The sequence below is a fragment of the Colletotrichum aenigma genome (genome assembly GCF_013390185.1).
Source record: "Colletotrichum aenigma strain Cg56 chromosome Unknown KSG_Cg56_contig03, whole genome shotgun sequence".
In the NCBI taxonomy this organism is placed as follows: domain Eukaryota; kingdom Fungi; phylum Ascomycota; class Sordariomycetes; order Glomerellales; family Glomerellaceae; genus Colletotrichum; species Colletotrichum aenigma.
In genome coordinates, this window is record NW_023500909.1 from 5,459,038 (window position 1) to 5,474,326 (window position 15,289).

General features: G+C 52.0%; 5 protein-coding genes across 5 annotated transcripts; 3 read left to right on the forward strand and 2 right to left on the reverse strand.

Annotated features, from left to right (window-relative positions):
- Positions 1-345: 345 nt before the first annotated feature.
- On the forward strand, positions 346-2,445 carry CGCA056_v005430 (uncharacterized protein; the record flags this gene model as incomplete). Its single annotated transcript, XM_037320682.1, has 2 exons — positions 346-1,630; positions 1,679-2,445. The coding sequence occupies 2 exons, from the start codon at positions 346-348 to the stop codon at positions 2,443-2,445; spliced, it is 2,052 nt and encodes a 683-aa protein (XP_037180631.1).
- A 196-nt stretch (positions 2,446-2,641) lies between these two features.
- Positions 2,642-3,612, reverse strand: CGCA056_v005431 (uncharacterized protein; the record flags this gene model as incomplete). The annotated part of the gene is made up of 4 exons (XM_037320683.1): positions 2,642-2,844; positions 2,978-3,157; positions 3,266-3,375; positions 3,512-3,612. 4 exons carry the CDS (start codon positions 3,610-3,612, stop codon positions 2,642-2,644), a joined length of 594 nt encoding a protein of 197 aa, XP_037181962.1.
- Positions 3,613-6,560: 2,948 nt separating this feature from the next.
- On the reverse strand, positions 6,561-7,397 carry asqE-1 (Short chain dehydrogenase asqE; the record flags this gene model as incomplete). Its single annotated transcript, XM_037320684.1, has 1 exon — positions 6,561-7,397. The coding sequence occupies one exon, from the start codon at positions 7,395-7,397 to the stop codon at positions 6,561-6,563; it is 837 nt and encodes a 278-aa protein (XP_037181971.1).
- A 2,885-nt stretch (positions 7,398-10,282) lies between these two features.
- asl1-2 (Alkali-sensitive linkage protein 1) lies at positions 10,283-10,798 on the forward strand (the record flags this gene model as incomplete). The annotated part of the gene is made up of 1 exon (XM_037320685.1): positions 10,283-10,798. One exon carries the CDS (start codon positions 10,283-10,285, stop codon positions 10,796-10,798), a length of 516 nt encoding a protein of 171 aa, XP_037180632.1.
- Positions 10,799-11,794: 996 nt separating this feature from the next.
- ENA5-1 (Sodium transport ATPase 5) lies at positions 11,795-15,285 on the forward strand (the record flags this gene model as incomplete). Its single annotated transcript, XM_037320686.1, has 5 exons — positions 11,795-12,082; positions 12,181-13,063; positions 13,127-13,647; positions 13,708-14,673; positions 14,731-15,285. 5 exons carry the CDS (start codon positions 11,795-11,797, stop codon positions 15,283-15,285), a joined length of 3,213 nt encoding a protein of 1,070 aa, XP_037181952.1.
- Between the last annotated feature and the right edge of the window lie 4 nt (positions 15,286-15,289).

The following is a 15,289-nucleotide window of genomic DNA, read 5'->3' on the forward strand; positions in this document are numbered from 1 at the left end:
GCAGAGGGAAGGGCGAAGGGACCACTTGTTGTTTCGTTCCACACACCTTTTACCTGGCCAAGTCCAAGTCCACGTCAAGTCAAGTCGACGTCCCGTCCTGACCTGTCCTCTTGCTTGGAGCTCGACATCCAGCTAGCTGCATCTACGAATCCGTTGACGGGAAGATGTGAGACGCCCAAGCAACCCTCGGATCACCTCGTTCCCTCCCTTGCAGCTGCACCACCGGTCATTACAGTCGCCCTGTCATCGACGCTTCGATTCCACTTCTCTTCTGCCCTCTTCTTTTCTTCCCTTCTTCTCCCCCTCCCTGCTGTGCTGCAGTTCCGTCTCCCCAGATAGAGAAGCATGCCGGACCCATGGCGACAGCTACGCTCCCTCGTTTTCCTCAGCGATGAAGAGATGGGCAAGAAGGACGACGACCACTACCGCGGCGGCGGCAGCAACGTGAACCCCATGCTGCTTCGAAACAGAAACCCCCAATGGCAGCCGGCCGCCAAGATGCCATCCCGCCGTCTCTTCCGACGCCTCGCCTACCTCTTCCTAATCGCTGCTGGTATCTGGTACTTCCTCGGTGACCTCTCCTTCGCCGAACGACGCCCCAACTACATCTACCCGTACACCGACGGCGCCCGAGACTACATCCCCTCCCCGATCCGCGATGGTCCTCCCCGGAGGAGCGGCGGCGGTCGCAAGGCCAAGCCTGGAACGCCCATGCCGCCGATCGCCGAACACGACTACAATGGCCCGGTCAAGTTCCACCGTCTGGCGTCTTCGCTGCACGCAATCGCTGCGACCAAGGGCGGACAGACCATCAACCAGAATGTGCTTTTTGCGGCATCAAGTCTACACAGCGCGTCGACGTTGCTGCCATTCGCCTGCAAGATGGGCATGGAGCTGAGGAACTATGTGCACTTTGCGGTTATGGGCCGCAGTGAGCTCGAGCTCGACGAGATCAAGAAGATCAACGGAATAGACGACAGCTGCTACATCATCTGGCACGATGCCCGCGCCGACTTCTCCTCCCTTTCGACTGACGCCCGCCTAGAGCTGTCCGTCGTCCGCGGACTTCGAAACATCAACACCTTCATGCACCCGCAGGCGATCATGATTGATGGCACTGACGACGAGCTCTTCCCGTTCCTGAAGGGCATGCGACAAGAGGCCTGCGCGCTGAAGATCCCGCTGATCGAGCTTCCCAAGGAGGCGTCGAAGCAGCTCTGGTGGTTGTCGAAGCTCGATAGTCCGTCGCTCGCAGCCTGGAACAAGGTCAGCGTCGATATTCTCATCCAAGCCCCGGCCAGCGGCTCCGGCAGCCTGCTGCGACTGCTGAGGTCACTGAACGAGGTCGACTTTACCGCATTCACGATCCCCCACCTTACCATCGAGCTGCCGCAAGACATTGAGCCCGCGACGGCCAAGTTCCTCGAGGATTTCCACTGGCCACCCTCACACGTGGCAAATCCGGGCAGGACGCAGATGTTGTCACTGAGACACAGGATACCGCGGCAGCGGATGACGGAAGAGGAGAGCTCCATCCGGTTTCTAGAGTCGTTCTGGCCAACGACGCCTAGGTTTTCTCATATTCTTGTTCTCTCACCGCAGGCGGAGTTGGCACCGGGTTTCTTTCATTGTGAGTTACTTGTGCTTGCGTTTGGGTTACCTAACTAACTGCCCCTAGATCTGAAATACTCTCTGTTGGAGTACCGCTACTCCGGGTACTCGGTAGTCCAGAAATGGGACCAGCGTCTACTTGGCATCAGTCTGACCGCCCCGTCAGTCTACTTGAATGGCAAGAAGGCGTTTGTGGAGCCAATTTCTGATGGCCCGGACGAGATGGGCACCTCCTACATGTGGCAGGCGCCCAGCAGCAACGCCATGCTGATATTCGGCGAGAAGTGGGTCGAGCTCCACGGTCTGGTATCTCAGGTGGACGCGTTGAAGAGCTCGCGCGCGCCTGAGAAGATTCCAGAGATGGTGACCACCAAGGAGGTTAGCAAGATGTTCCCCTCTTGGCTGGAACACGTTCTGCGGCTATCTCGATTGCGAGGTTACTTCACGGTCTATCCCAGCGCCGAGACGGGCGCCACAGTAGCCAAAGTACACAACGAGCTGTACCGGGGCCCTGAAGAATACGAAATGGAGGCCGACGAACGGAAGAAGCTCAGGGCGAATCTGGCAGAGTCAATACATCCCTCCGAGTCGCTCGTCCGCACGCTGGACACCCTGCCGAACAACGGCACCCTCACCCCCTGTAAGGATCTGCCGATGCTTGGCTGGGAGGGCGATAGCATGGGGCTGCGGGACGTATATCAGCGCGCGGTGGAGTACATGTTTGCATGGCGCGAGGTCGTCGGCGGGTGCAACGCGGAAGCGAAGCAAAGCGATCACATTGACGGTTCCGCGAGGGACCTGTTTTGCACGCCTGACGGCAAGCTCAAGGGTTAAGAAAAGAAACAAGAGTGCGCAAGACGCAGGCCGTGTGTATTTCACATATATAGACTGCATTTCGATATATACCCACGGGGGATGGATAAAACACATCAGCAAGGACTGATGCACGGCGCGAGCGAAAGACTGGGGTTGGCATTGGGAAGCATAATAGGCGCTTAGGAAAAAAGAACTTTCTGAATTAACTGTTTCTTTATTTCCACAAAATATGCGATGCAGTGAAGTCTGTCTTGAGCGTGTTGTCTGAGGTGTCGTTGTCGGTGCTGGCGAGCTTGGTGATGACCAGGAGGACTATGCACGTGCCCACGATGCTGAGGGCCACGAAGGAGAGGACGAGCTGCGTCCTCCAGCCGGTCTGCACGATGGCTGCTTTGCGGCTGTATTTGTTTACCGTTTCTGTTATTTTGGTCAGTTTGGTCACCTCATTTGGGTCAAGAGACGGTTGTTGGGAAGAAAACGAAGAGGAAGCGACAGAGAGAAAGAGGGTGTGTGTCTGAGATGGGGAGAGAGAAAGAGGAAAGAAACTCACTAATGTAGTTCCCTATGCCGAGACACAGACACGAGACGGCGAGGCACCAGAAGATGACGCCGAGCGGCTTCGCCATGCGCAGCTCGAGCTCGCTGGGCTCGGATTTGAGGTGGAAGGAGAGGACGATTGCGACGGAGACGATGGACATGTAGACTGAGAGGCGTAGGTATGAGAGGAATGCTGTGAGGGGCACGGTTTTTATGTCAGTTGGGTCACCAAAGAGTTAAGGACTTGAGGGGATGGAGAAGTATGAAGAGAGGGAAAGAAGGGGTGGTGGCGGCGCTTTACTTCTCTCATTCGCGCAGTGGTCCCGCGCATCGCTGGACTCATTCTGGAAGAGCAGCGGGCCGAGGATGGGCCAGGCGAGGAATGTCGAGGTGCCTGCGTGGCCGTAGCCGCTGTTGATGGGAGGTCTTGGTTAGCCTGGTGTTCGGAGCGTGGGTTCATGTCTGTGTGGTTTTCTTCATTGCGACTTCATGAGATGACGTCGGGGTGTCATGGGATGAACGCGGGCTGGAGTGGACTTCGACGTACCCGATCTCGCCGACCTCGACCGGCCGCAGGAGGCTTGAGGGCCGGAGGGGCGCGCAGCAGGTGAAGGTGAGGTCTTCGTCGTCTATTTGCGTTGAAGACATCTTGAAGGGCGTCTATGATGTGGGGAGTTCAGCGGTGCGATGGTGCGAATGAAGCCCGTTAAAGGTTCGAGAGATGAGGATTTTGGGAGGGAAATGATGGTGCTGGATTTGGTCACAAGCGCCATGTATGAGGTGATTTGGGCACTGTACAGAGTTGCGGGAAGTCTGGTGGCGAGGAAGGATGTGCGGGCAGTGGATAGGCACTGTGCGGCTGTCGCGGTTTGAGGACGGCGACCTTCGGTTTCGGCCCCACTTATTCGGGCGGGAAGGGACTTCAACTTAGCTCCCATCATTCGACGATGCCGGTCAGGCGTAGATGAACCGTTAATTAAAGAGGCCGCCTAGATTGCCTGTGTGTGCGCGGCTATATCTCCTGCGTACTTTATCACTACTATAGTAGCGATAACAACAACAACAACAACAACAACAACAACGACGACGACGACGTTGATAATAATAACGATAATAATAACGACGAAGATAGAAGCGACGACGATGTTAGGAAGGAGATTAGCAACTAACGTTTCACACAAACCAGGTGTAGGCTCAGTCGGGACTCGCATTCTTCACTGGACTGTAGTAGTTGATTTTTGCAAACTCTATTGTGCAGTTGTTGTCTGTGTGTCGTCTTCTCTTGCATCCTCCCAGTCTTGCTTTGAGTTGTGATGGATGGCTGCTAGAGGTTGAAAGAAAAAACGACAATTCGGTTTTAATAGCACAAATGTGACCAAAAATGAGAAACAGATCTACACCTCATCGACGTCAGATTTGATTGGTACAAACACGCTTTCAGCTATCTGCCTAGGTCTTTTTCCATTCTTCTTCTTTTTTCCCTTAGTCTTACTACATGCAGTAAGAAATCAGTGTCGTTCGTAGTTGTATGGTTTTCCTGTGAGAAACATCCGTCGAACGTCTCCATTATCATGCGAAAATTCTCGACAAGGCCTTTCCTGTGTATCTTGAAACCTGGAATGAGCCATCCAAGCATCGTCTGTTGGAGAGTCATAGGAGCCGAAGTCGTACCAGGCAGCAATATGCGCCTCGTGCCCATCAAATGAGACACTGAAATCCGTCAGACAAAGCGAGCAGTGTCCGAAGCTGTCATAATACGGCGAGTTGTCACTCTTCCTGTATGCGTACTGGGCATGTTCTCGAAAGGCCGTGAGGCCATGCTGTCTTGGGGAGATCCCCGACAATATCCCCCCGTCCACGGCGGCCATGTGAGGGCACAGCTCAAGAAACCAGAGCGAATGTGGCGTCATGCGCATCCCTTGAAGCATTCCGATTGACCACTTCTCTTGCAGCATGGATCGTCCGTTGACCAACTTGGGCGTAGCTTCATATACCCATGCACAGAATTCATCCTGCCGTTGGTGCGGGTAACCGCCGAATGCCTGCGAGGACGGCGCCAATAAGCTCTGCAGGTGCTTCTGGTAGAAATCACTGAAACGCGTGCGCTTGAGGGCGAGCTGTATTTCCGCCTCGCGAACGGCATAGAAGCGTGCTAGTGTATGTGGCCTGAGGTCGCTTTGAAGAGAACATGAAAAATGGGGCGCGAGTCGGAAAGCTTCTAGGTCTTCCAGGTTGATTGGGTGGAGGGTTTGGCAATACGGGCATACCCATCTGTCAGGGATGAAGTTTGAGATCCCAGCCCAGAAATTGAACCTAGCGGTGGAGTGAGTAGCAGCCTTTCTTTTTCTTACCTCTAGTGCTTTGATGCACGAGGGACAGGTCTTCGATTTGGTGCAATCTGCACAACCCGAAGAGGGCGCGGCCTCGGGGGGAATTCCAAGCGCGCGGAGTTCTTTCTCCACTCGCCCATGGGTCAGCCGCCGGAGGGCTCCACAGGTTTGACTGAGAAAATATACTTCGTACAGTTCTAGGTAGTCGGCGATGTCGTATATCAGTTCAGGAGGAAGTTGGAGGAGGGGAAATTTGGATGCGTCAGGTCGCCTGCCCATACCGAGTGCAGCTTTGACGAACGACTTGATTTGGGTCCTGAGTTTCAACATCGTGTCTAGCGGCTAGCGAAGAATAGCGTTGAAATTGGACAGACAGAGGATTCGTGAAGAAACGAATGAGAATGAGGATGAGGCTCGTCAGTTAGCGGGGGTGAGGATAGATCTTCGATGGTTTTATAGAATTCTTCTCAGCTACTCGTAACTAATCTCCGATACATATTGATGCCGGACTCTCAAGGTGTATATGGACAACCTCAATATGACACCGTGACATTTGTTACATCAGTACAAATGTGCTAATGCCTGATGATTCAACCCTGATGAGCACACAAAGATCACATTTTGCGGCTTCTATCTTGCAGCTGGGTGGATCGTGGAGCCATTCTGCGACCTTTGCAATTGCTTGCTAGCTGGAAATTCGGCTGGACCCCATTTTTTATATTGCTTGAACTATATTCAATCTCCAACGGAGAAAGAGGCCCGCTAATTTCACGAATTCTGTAGCATCCAGAAAGCTTCGTTTCAAGAGGTTGAAAAGCGACAGGAAGACTGGTAACGGAGAAGGGGAGAAAATAACATACAATGAAACGATGAAGATTAAAAGACTGACTCAGCAAGAGTTCTCTGGCTAACCGGGCGGGTAGTAAATGTATACTGATGGGGTTGATCGATGATAATGACGACGACGACGATAATAACGATGATAACGATAGGTATAGAGAGAGGGATAGGGATAGAGACGATGATAGTAAAATAATTAGAATAAAAAAAACTACTAGACTTACTTGATAAAGGCAGTTATGCGCTTAGATAGGAGAACTCCTAAATAATCTTAATAAAGAAAGAATGGCAAGAATAGTATGATCAGTTGAGGAGATTGGTTTACTTTGTTCAAAGAATATCTGCAACTAGTTCGCATTACTAATGCAACATGAATTTCTCGTGAACCATGAAAAACATTCATGTAATTTGTTGACCCTGAATGACCTAGCCAAGGGCCGCAAGAAGCGACCTGTAGCCACCATTGGCACTGACCGCCGCTCCATTTACCCACTTGCTCTCGTCGCTAGCAAGAAAACCGACGATGTATGCAACATCGTCTGGAACTCCCATGCGGTACGCCGCCGAAGCACTCGCCTTAAGCTTTTCCTCATACTCAGCAGGGAGCGCGCTCATCGTATTGACCAGCGCATCCGTAGCGGTCGGGCCCACCACGACTGTGTTGAACGTAATGCCGGTGTCGGTGGCGAAGCTACCCGCAAAGGACCTCGTGTAGCTATCGAGAGTCGCTTTACAGGCGCCATACGTGATGATCGGGTCGTTATTCGCTTCCCTTGCGGCAACGCTGGAAATGTTGATGACCCGACCGCCTGTCTTAGGCGCGTGCTTCATGAACTCAACAATGGTTGCAACCGGGGAGTACACGTTGGCGATCATCGCCTTTGTGAAGTCTTCTGCGGTGGTCTCTCCCGCCGGCTTGAAGTCTTGGAAAGATCCCCAGATGGCGTTGTTGACTAGGATGTCGATTTCGGAGACGCCCAGGGCGTCGATTGAGTCTTTAACAACTGTCGGCCACGCTGTTGGATCAAGGGCGTCAACTTGAAGGGCAACTGCTTTCTTGATACTGTGAGTACGGCATTGATCAAGAGTATCCTCAGCCGCGGCCTTGTTTGATGCGTAAGTGATGGCGATGTTGGCAAGCCCTTTACGAGCTAGGTAGATTGCAATAGCCTTCCCGATGCCCCTTGAGGCGCCGGTGATGAGGGCCGTCTTGCCGCTCAGGGACCAAGGCTGAATGGCGCTGGCGTTTTCAGATGAGGACATGATGAAATTTGAAGAGTGATCTGAGATTTGTAGGAAAGATTTATTGTACTGTTGTGATTGACAAGGTCTAGAACATAGATCGCGTAGCAGACGGTTCCGCACTTATAATCGCGGCAAGTCTCCGTGTAGATGCGGTACCGGGTAGCCGGACATCTCAACAGAACCGTGTAATTCATGATTTCCAAGCAGTCGGACAAACTGCATCTAGGCATGGCAACTGAGATTGACTGCACCGTGTCGGTATTATTTGCATCTCCGAACGCCCGAAGCGCAGATACACACGCCGTCGAGACCGGTAGTCGAGCCCCACCTTCCTCCGCATCATGTCCGCCGGTTCTCCGCCCCATATCCGCAGATGCCCACATCAGCCCTCGACCGCTGTCAAACTTCGAATATGACACCATCTACGGGAGATGATATGACGGTAGATCACATAAACTCCAACTTAGCTTGCGTCCAGACAAAAACACCCGGGAATCTTGTTAATGTTCGGAGTCTTTAGTTTCATTAGGTATCAGGTCAATAGAAGTGCGCCATCGACCTCACCCGGGGTTTCAGCTTGGATACAAAGAGCAAATGAATCTCTTGAGCTCTTTCGGTACCTTTTTGCCAGCACTCCAGACTGTGAGCTTTTGACCTAAAAGGTCGTTGCCGTACGCGTTGAGTGCATCGACCCTCCCGACCTCTTTGTAGGTATCAGGACCGAGTCGCTGGTGTAGAGAGAGCCTTAAGTAGTGCCGTGAGTGGTCAGTCGAGCTCTAGAACAGTTAGACGGGGTCTTACAAATGAAGAGTCTCAGGCTGAAGGTGCTTCCGACAATCGGCGAGCAGGAGGTCTGCATTTTGATGTTGCAATGCTACTGTGGCATACCACGTGCGGCCGGGCTCGCGATCTTGCCAGTGCGTTGTCCCTGACCAGTATGAAGTTCCCCATCATACAAGTTTTTGGTAACATACCCGCTGATCACCGTCCGCCCATGAAATGCCGCGCTGCACTTGTTGTGGGAAGTCCTTTAGATATATGTAAGCAGTTGCGGTAGCCTTGTCTGCATCCTTATGGTAGCTAGCTAGCCTCCATTTATAACCATCTGACCATGAAGCTTTAGTCTCGATATGGCGTATGGTTTCATCTTTCTCAGCACCATCGGTTATCCGTACAAAGCGAGCTGGGCCGCTCGTAGGATAATGATGGTATTCAATCGGCCTCGTTTGGCGACGGGTGAGTCGGTTCTGTAACTTGGTGATTGACTTTCCCAGACTTTCCAGCATTGTTTTGTGACTTGTCGAAGATCTCTCCATATCGTGCCTTTCATCAAACGACTCAAAATGCTTGGGTATTCGGGAGACCGTAGTAGGGTGGGTTCGTACCCAGCTCCTCAGGCAGGGACCTTTCGGATTTCTGATGGAATCCTCATCTTTTGAAGATTGTGATTTGGACATGTCTGCTTTGCCACTGCTGTTGGGAGCCATCCTAGTTCAGGCGTTGACGGACGTGGTGGATTTAGTCGCGCGGTCCAAGAGCTGTAGATTCTGTAGATTCAGCCTTTACTTTTGTGAGAATTCAACTTACGAAAGCTATTTCTCTAGAAGGAACCTCTGTTTATAAAGTCTTTGGGTGCACCGTCCCGAAGGAAAATTTGATGCTATGTATCACCTTGAGAGTTCTTGTGGCGTCGTCGTCTGACCGAAAAAGCGACCTGCACGTACACATCCACTGTGCCAGCTATAAGGCGCTCACATGATATACCTTCAGCGTCTAGTACCAAACTTCTAAGTTTGAGAAAAGCACCGTTTGCAGCAATTCACGACCAACTTCATGTCAGCTGGGACGTCTGACAGGTCCAGTGTGCAGTCGTGATAATGCGGTAAGTGGGGCTAGATCTTGAGGTTGCCTTCTGCTTCAGCATCCTGGGATAGAAAATTTACGAGTTTTGCTATCCGGGAGAATGCGCTTAAATGACCGGGCAGAAAACCACCTATATTAGTTCTAACAGTATATTCATTCTAATAATTCTATTTCCCTGCCGTTCCTGTTGTTTTTGCCCCCACCCCTCTTCTTCTACCTATCCAATGCCTGCCGTTGTGATTAGTAACGTACGTTGAAGTCGTCATTGTCGTTGCCGTCGCCCCTAATATAGAGATACTAAAGGGAGATATTAGCTCGGTGAATGAATATAAACGATCGCCATTACATCACGCAGCGGAATTACATGATATCCTTCACGGGCCTGATTGGGGTGGTAATTAATAGGCAACCTCCATGGATAGAAGAAATGTACACCCAGAATCTTCTTGTCACAGACAGATTTAAGCAAAGAATTGCATCCTCAATCATTGGGAGTCTCCCGACTGGCTCAGCCCTGTCTCATACTATGTCATTGAAAGTGGCATCCCGGAGCTGCAGTCCGCCGGGTTCGGCCCCACATCTACCGACCACCGGTAAACAGTTCCTTGTTTTGGGGAGGGTGACGTCAGGAACATGGCAGTGATTCCTTCCACAACAACCACCGAGTTTGTTTCCAGAAACCTCTCGATGTTTCCTTTACTCGTGATCCACCAAATACAATCTCCAGCCCAGGCCAGCTGTCGAGCAGGAAGTGCGATTGAACTATGAGTCAAAACACCACGAGCCCAATTGTCCAAAAGCGATGTTTATTATGGGACTGGACAAACACGCGCGACCGGCCAATCACCATCGACCAACTTTTAAATGACTCCGGCGAAGCACAGACTCCAGCAAAGAAGTCGCCGTTCAAGTCGGTGCATAACTGGAACGCATGGTATCCACCGGAGTTGAAGGGTCGCCTCCCTTTCCGGCCCTTGATTCGCACACGTGCGCAGATCGACACGGAAGAGTGGGATTGGATCCGTGACTCGGACGCGGAAATGGTGCACTACCTCAACGAACCAGAACGGCAAGGAATCACGCCTGAAGACGCCGCCGACTGGTGGCTGAAGAAGGTTGTCCCGGAGTTGCGGGACAAACGTGGGAAGAAACTTGTCGGGCCTGCTTGTGCGAGTGACGAGGCAGGAGACAAGTGGCTTGCAACGTTTATGGATCTCGTGGGAAAGTCAGAAAACGGGAATCCAGACTTTCTTGGTGTTCACTACTACAGCGGTGATTTGGAACATGCAAAACGGTACATCACCTCTATGCACGAGAAGTACGGCCTCCCACTCAATGTTTCCGAGATCGCTTCCATTAGCCGCGACGGAACAGAGGTTGAGAGGTTCACAGAGAAGCTGAGCGAAGGGATGGATGGACAAGAATGGATCGATGAGTACGGCTGGTTTGGGTGCATGACACACTGTGCCGACGATTTTGTCAGCCCTGCGGCGCAGTTGATGGATGATAAAGGTCAATTTACGCCACTTATGAAGCTGTTAATGAAGACGTCGTAGTCGAAGTGTTACAAATAATCGACGCGAAGTTATGGTTTGGAGTATACAAACATCACCCACGATTTCCTACTACATCATGATGAAGGCCTGGCCATGATTGAAAAATGCAGTCCTGCATAGTGACATCAACTCCGGTCCGCCCTGGCAGTGTCTATGAAGTGAGTCTTGGCTGCCCTTTGTCGTTTGTTCTACCGGCAGAATCTCCAATTCTGCGGTCCTCGAAAATATACACTTGAAATCTGGAATTCCGGAAACATCGAGAGTCCGGGAAGCCACAACCTCCGGGTGGCTCCGGCGAAATACGTACTTCAAGTCAACGGCGGGGGGTTCCACTCGAGTCAGCCGCCTTCGACCCCAGATTCCATTTTATTACCCGATTAGGAAGTTCAAGTGCGAGTCGTGCATATGAGCGCCTGGTCCATGCTGCTGCCCTTAAACACTTGCGTCCGCGGACCATCGAGGTTTGTGTGTTCTGGCAAGTTCTTCGCAACCCGTCTCAAGTTCCATTCCCTGCCAGTCAAGCGTGTCTTTGACCATTCATATCCATTGCATCAAATCAAGCTCAATGTTTGCTGTTGACACCATGTATTTTGTTACGTACATTTCGCGTAACGATTTCCGCCAGACCACTGTTCTAGATGACCGCCTTACCAAGCCAACAGCCGCTATGCGCAAACCCGCAGACCCCGAAAGGTAAAGATTCGAGGATGCGATTACCTAGAGTCGCCAGAATGAGTCTTGGTTGCCGTTTTCGGTTTGAATTGGACATGTTGATTCGTCCAATCCAAAATGCCCGCCAAGTCGTCATTTGTAGAGTTTGAGGCGGGCTTCTTCTAGGTTTGCCGCTGAACCAGTACAAATATTTTGCAATGGTCTTCTTCCAACCGCATCTGTTCGACTTATGATACGCCTCTAATATTCGCTCATGGACTCACTACACCAGAAACGTCGAATTTTGTAATAATACGAACCGCCCTCCTCGCACATCCAGGCACCATGACGGGCAACAAGGAGAAAGGTCACGACTCCTTCCGGGCCAACTCTCCAGATGACTCCGAGAGCGAAGACATCCCTGGACAAGCTAACAAGCCGTTATCACGACTGCCTCATGCTCTAGATGTTGGTCAGGTTGTCACAGAGCTCGAGATTGATGCCGCGCAGGGACTGACTACCGACGAGGCCTCTTGCCGGCTTGAGGAGCTCGGCCGCAACGAGCTTCGTCAGAACAAGGGTGTGCAACCGGTGAAGATCTTTCTGGAGCAAATATTCAACGCAATGACTTTGGTAAGTTAGATATATGTTCTTGGTATTCTCGAAGAAGCTTGCATTCTGCTGCCCAAGGGGCTGTGCAATTCTTCGGTTTGACTGATGCTTGATACTAGGTGCTTCTTCTGGCTCTTGGTGCAAGTTTTGGCATCCAAGCCTGGATAGAAGATGGAATCTTAGGAGGCATCATCGTTCTCAACATTTTCATCGGTTTCGCCCAGACCCTTCAAGCCGAGAAGACGATCAACTCGCTCAAAAATCTCGGTTTCCCAACCTGCAAAGTGTTTCGCAACGGCAAGACTATCGAGATCCAGACGGCCGAAGTTGTACCCGGCGACATCATCGACCTGATCACTGGCGACTCCGTCCCCGCAGACATCCGCCTCATTGAAGCTGTTAACCTCGAGGCTGACGAAGCTTTGCTTACCGGCGAATCCGCGCCTGTCTCGAAGATCCCGAACTCGACTTTCGACGATGATACCGGCCCAGGCGACCGACTGAATGTGGTCTACAGTTCAACGGTGATTACGAAAGGTCGCGGCCGCGGTGTCGTCTTTGCGACTGGCATGTGCACTGAGATTGGTCTCATTGCTGGTGCTCTGAATGGCGGCTCGAAAGCAAAGTCGTACCTGAAGCGCAGCGAGGACGGCAGAGTTTCCGTGTTTGCATACATCATGGCAGCGTGGATGATGACTCGCGATTGGGTCGGCGAGTTCTTGGGACTGACCATTGGCACACCCTTGCAGAAGAAGCTGTCGCAGCTGTTTCTGTGGCTTTTTGCATTCGCCATCATTTGTGCGATCGTTGTCATGGGCGCCAACAAATTTGATTCACGCAAGGATGTTATTATCTACGCTGTAACAACTGCCATCGGAACCATTCCTGTTTCGCTGCTGCTCGTATTGACAGTCACCATGGCTGCTGGTACGAAGAAGATGCTCGAGCGTCACGTTATTGTTCGGAACCTTTCGAGCCTGGAAGCACTGGGCGGAGTGACAAGTAAGTTTTCACTGGAATTCAAAACCCTTTTAGCAACATGTTGCTGATCGCAAGCACCATCAGACATTTGCTCCGACAAGACCGGCACGATCACGCAGGGACGCATGGTCGTCCGCAAGGCCTGGCTCCCTGGAGTTGGCACTTACTCCGTGCAGACGACGAACGATGTATACAACCCGTTCTCCGGCTCGGTTCAGTTCACCGCCGGCCAGCCGAGAGATATTAGTGCGGAAGCCGAAAAGCAGCATGACGATACCACCAATCCCATTGAGCCACACCACGATTCTGCAAGCAACCCAGCTCTCCAATGGTACCTCAACATTGCGTCGCTGGCGAACCTGGCCACTCTGAAGCAAAGCGACGATAGCTCTGCGGACCCGGGAGAATGGAAGGCGACTGGGGCACCCACAGAGATTGCTCTTGAGGTCTTTGCTTCTAGGTTCGGGTGGAATAGACTCCAGTTGACCCAAGGCCCTGAGGCCGCATGGAAGGAAATTGCCGAGTTTCCCTTTGACTCTGATGTCAAGAAGATGTCCGTTATTTTCCAGAATCTCCAGTCTCAGGAGATGCATCTCCTCACCAAGGTACGCTGTCGAAAGACCCATACGGTCTTGGAAATGTTATCCCTGACAAACTGAGTTTAGGGCGCCGTCGAACGTGTCCTTGAAACCTGCGACACCATTGCTCTCAATACCGCTACCCGGACCCTCACCGAGGCAGACAAAGACAACATTCATGCCAACGTGGAAACTCTCGCTGGCCAAGGCCTTCGCGTTCTCGCCCTAGCGCATCGAAACCTTGAGAGCACCGTGTCAGCATCCCAGTTTGCCGAAGGCAAGATCGCTCCCCACCGCGACATTTTCGAACACAATCTGACCTTCCGCGGCCTCGTTGGCATCTACGATCCACCCCGTCCAGAGTCGAAGCCCAGTGTAAAGGCATGCCAAGGTGCCGGAATTGTCGTGCACATGCTCACCGGCGACCATCCGCAAACAGCAAGGGCTATCGCGACCGAAGTTGGCATCTTGCCGTCGCCTGAGAAGTTTAGGATGCTGCCAGCCGATGTCGCTCAAACGATGGTGATGCCTGCTCACGATTTTGATGCTTTGACGAATGATCAGATCGATGAGCTGCCTCAGCTCCCTCTAGTCGTGGCACGATGCGCACCTAGTACTAAGGTGAGGATGATCGAGTCGCTTCATCGTCGCGGCCGATACGTCGGTATGACTGGGGACGGCGTAAATGACAGTCCGAGCTTGAAACGAGCTGACATCGGTATTGCCATGGGCTCTGGGTCGGATGTCGCCAAAGAATCTTCCGATATCGTCTTGACGGACGATAACTTCGCCTCGATTCTCAACGCCATCGAGGAGGGCAGGCGAATCTTTGACAATATTCAGAAGTTTATCCTCCACGTTTTGGCAGCCAACATCGGATTTGTATGCGCTCTGCTGACAGGATTGGCCTTCAAAGACCAGTCTGGTATTTCGGTCTTCCAGCTGTCTCCCGTGGAGATCCTTTGGATGCTTCTTGGAACTGGCGCATTCTGTGAAACTGGTCTTGGTTTCGAGAAAGCGGTGCCGGATATCCTCAACCGTCCTCCTCAAAATGTAAGTCCGCTATCATGGACGAGCCCAAAGAACACTTAGCGCTAACGAGATCAACAGCTCAAATACGGCGTCTTCACGCCTGAGTTTCTATTCGACATGGTGTTTTACGGCGTTCTCATGGCGGGCTGCGTTCTCGGCTCTTTCACAATTGTTGTCTTCGGGTTTAATGACGGCAACCTAGGCTTGGAGTGCAACAATGCCTTCTCAGAAGCCTGCGAGCCCGTATTCCGTGCTCGGGCTACATGCTATACGACGATGACGTGGATCTTCTTGCTGTTTGCTTGGGAACTAATCGACTCGCGCCGGTCGCTTTTCTACATGCCTCAAGGCTTCAAGGCTTGGGGTCAACACTTGTGGGGCAACAAGTTCCTCTTCTTGTCAGTCACGATCGTCTTCTTCGTCGTGTTCCCGACGCTGTACATCCCGGTTTTGGATCATGTAGTGTTCATGCACCACGGCATCAGCTGGGAGTGGGCTGTGGTCTTCATTGATGTGTTTATTTTCATGGTCGGCGCTGAGGCGTACATGTGGGCCAAGCGGATATATGTCAGACGGAGAGGAAACCAGTCAGGTATCGTTGGATTCGGGGATGATGAGGAATCATCTCTATAGACCT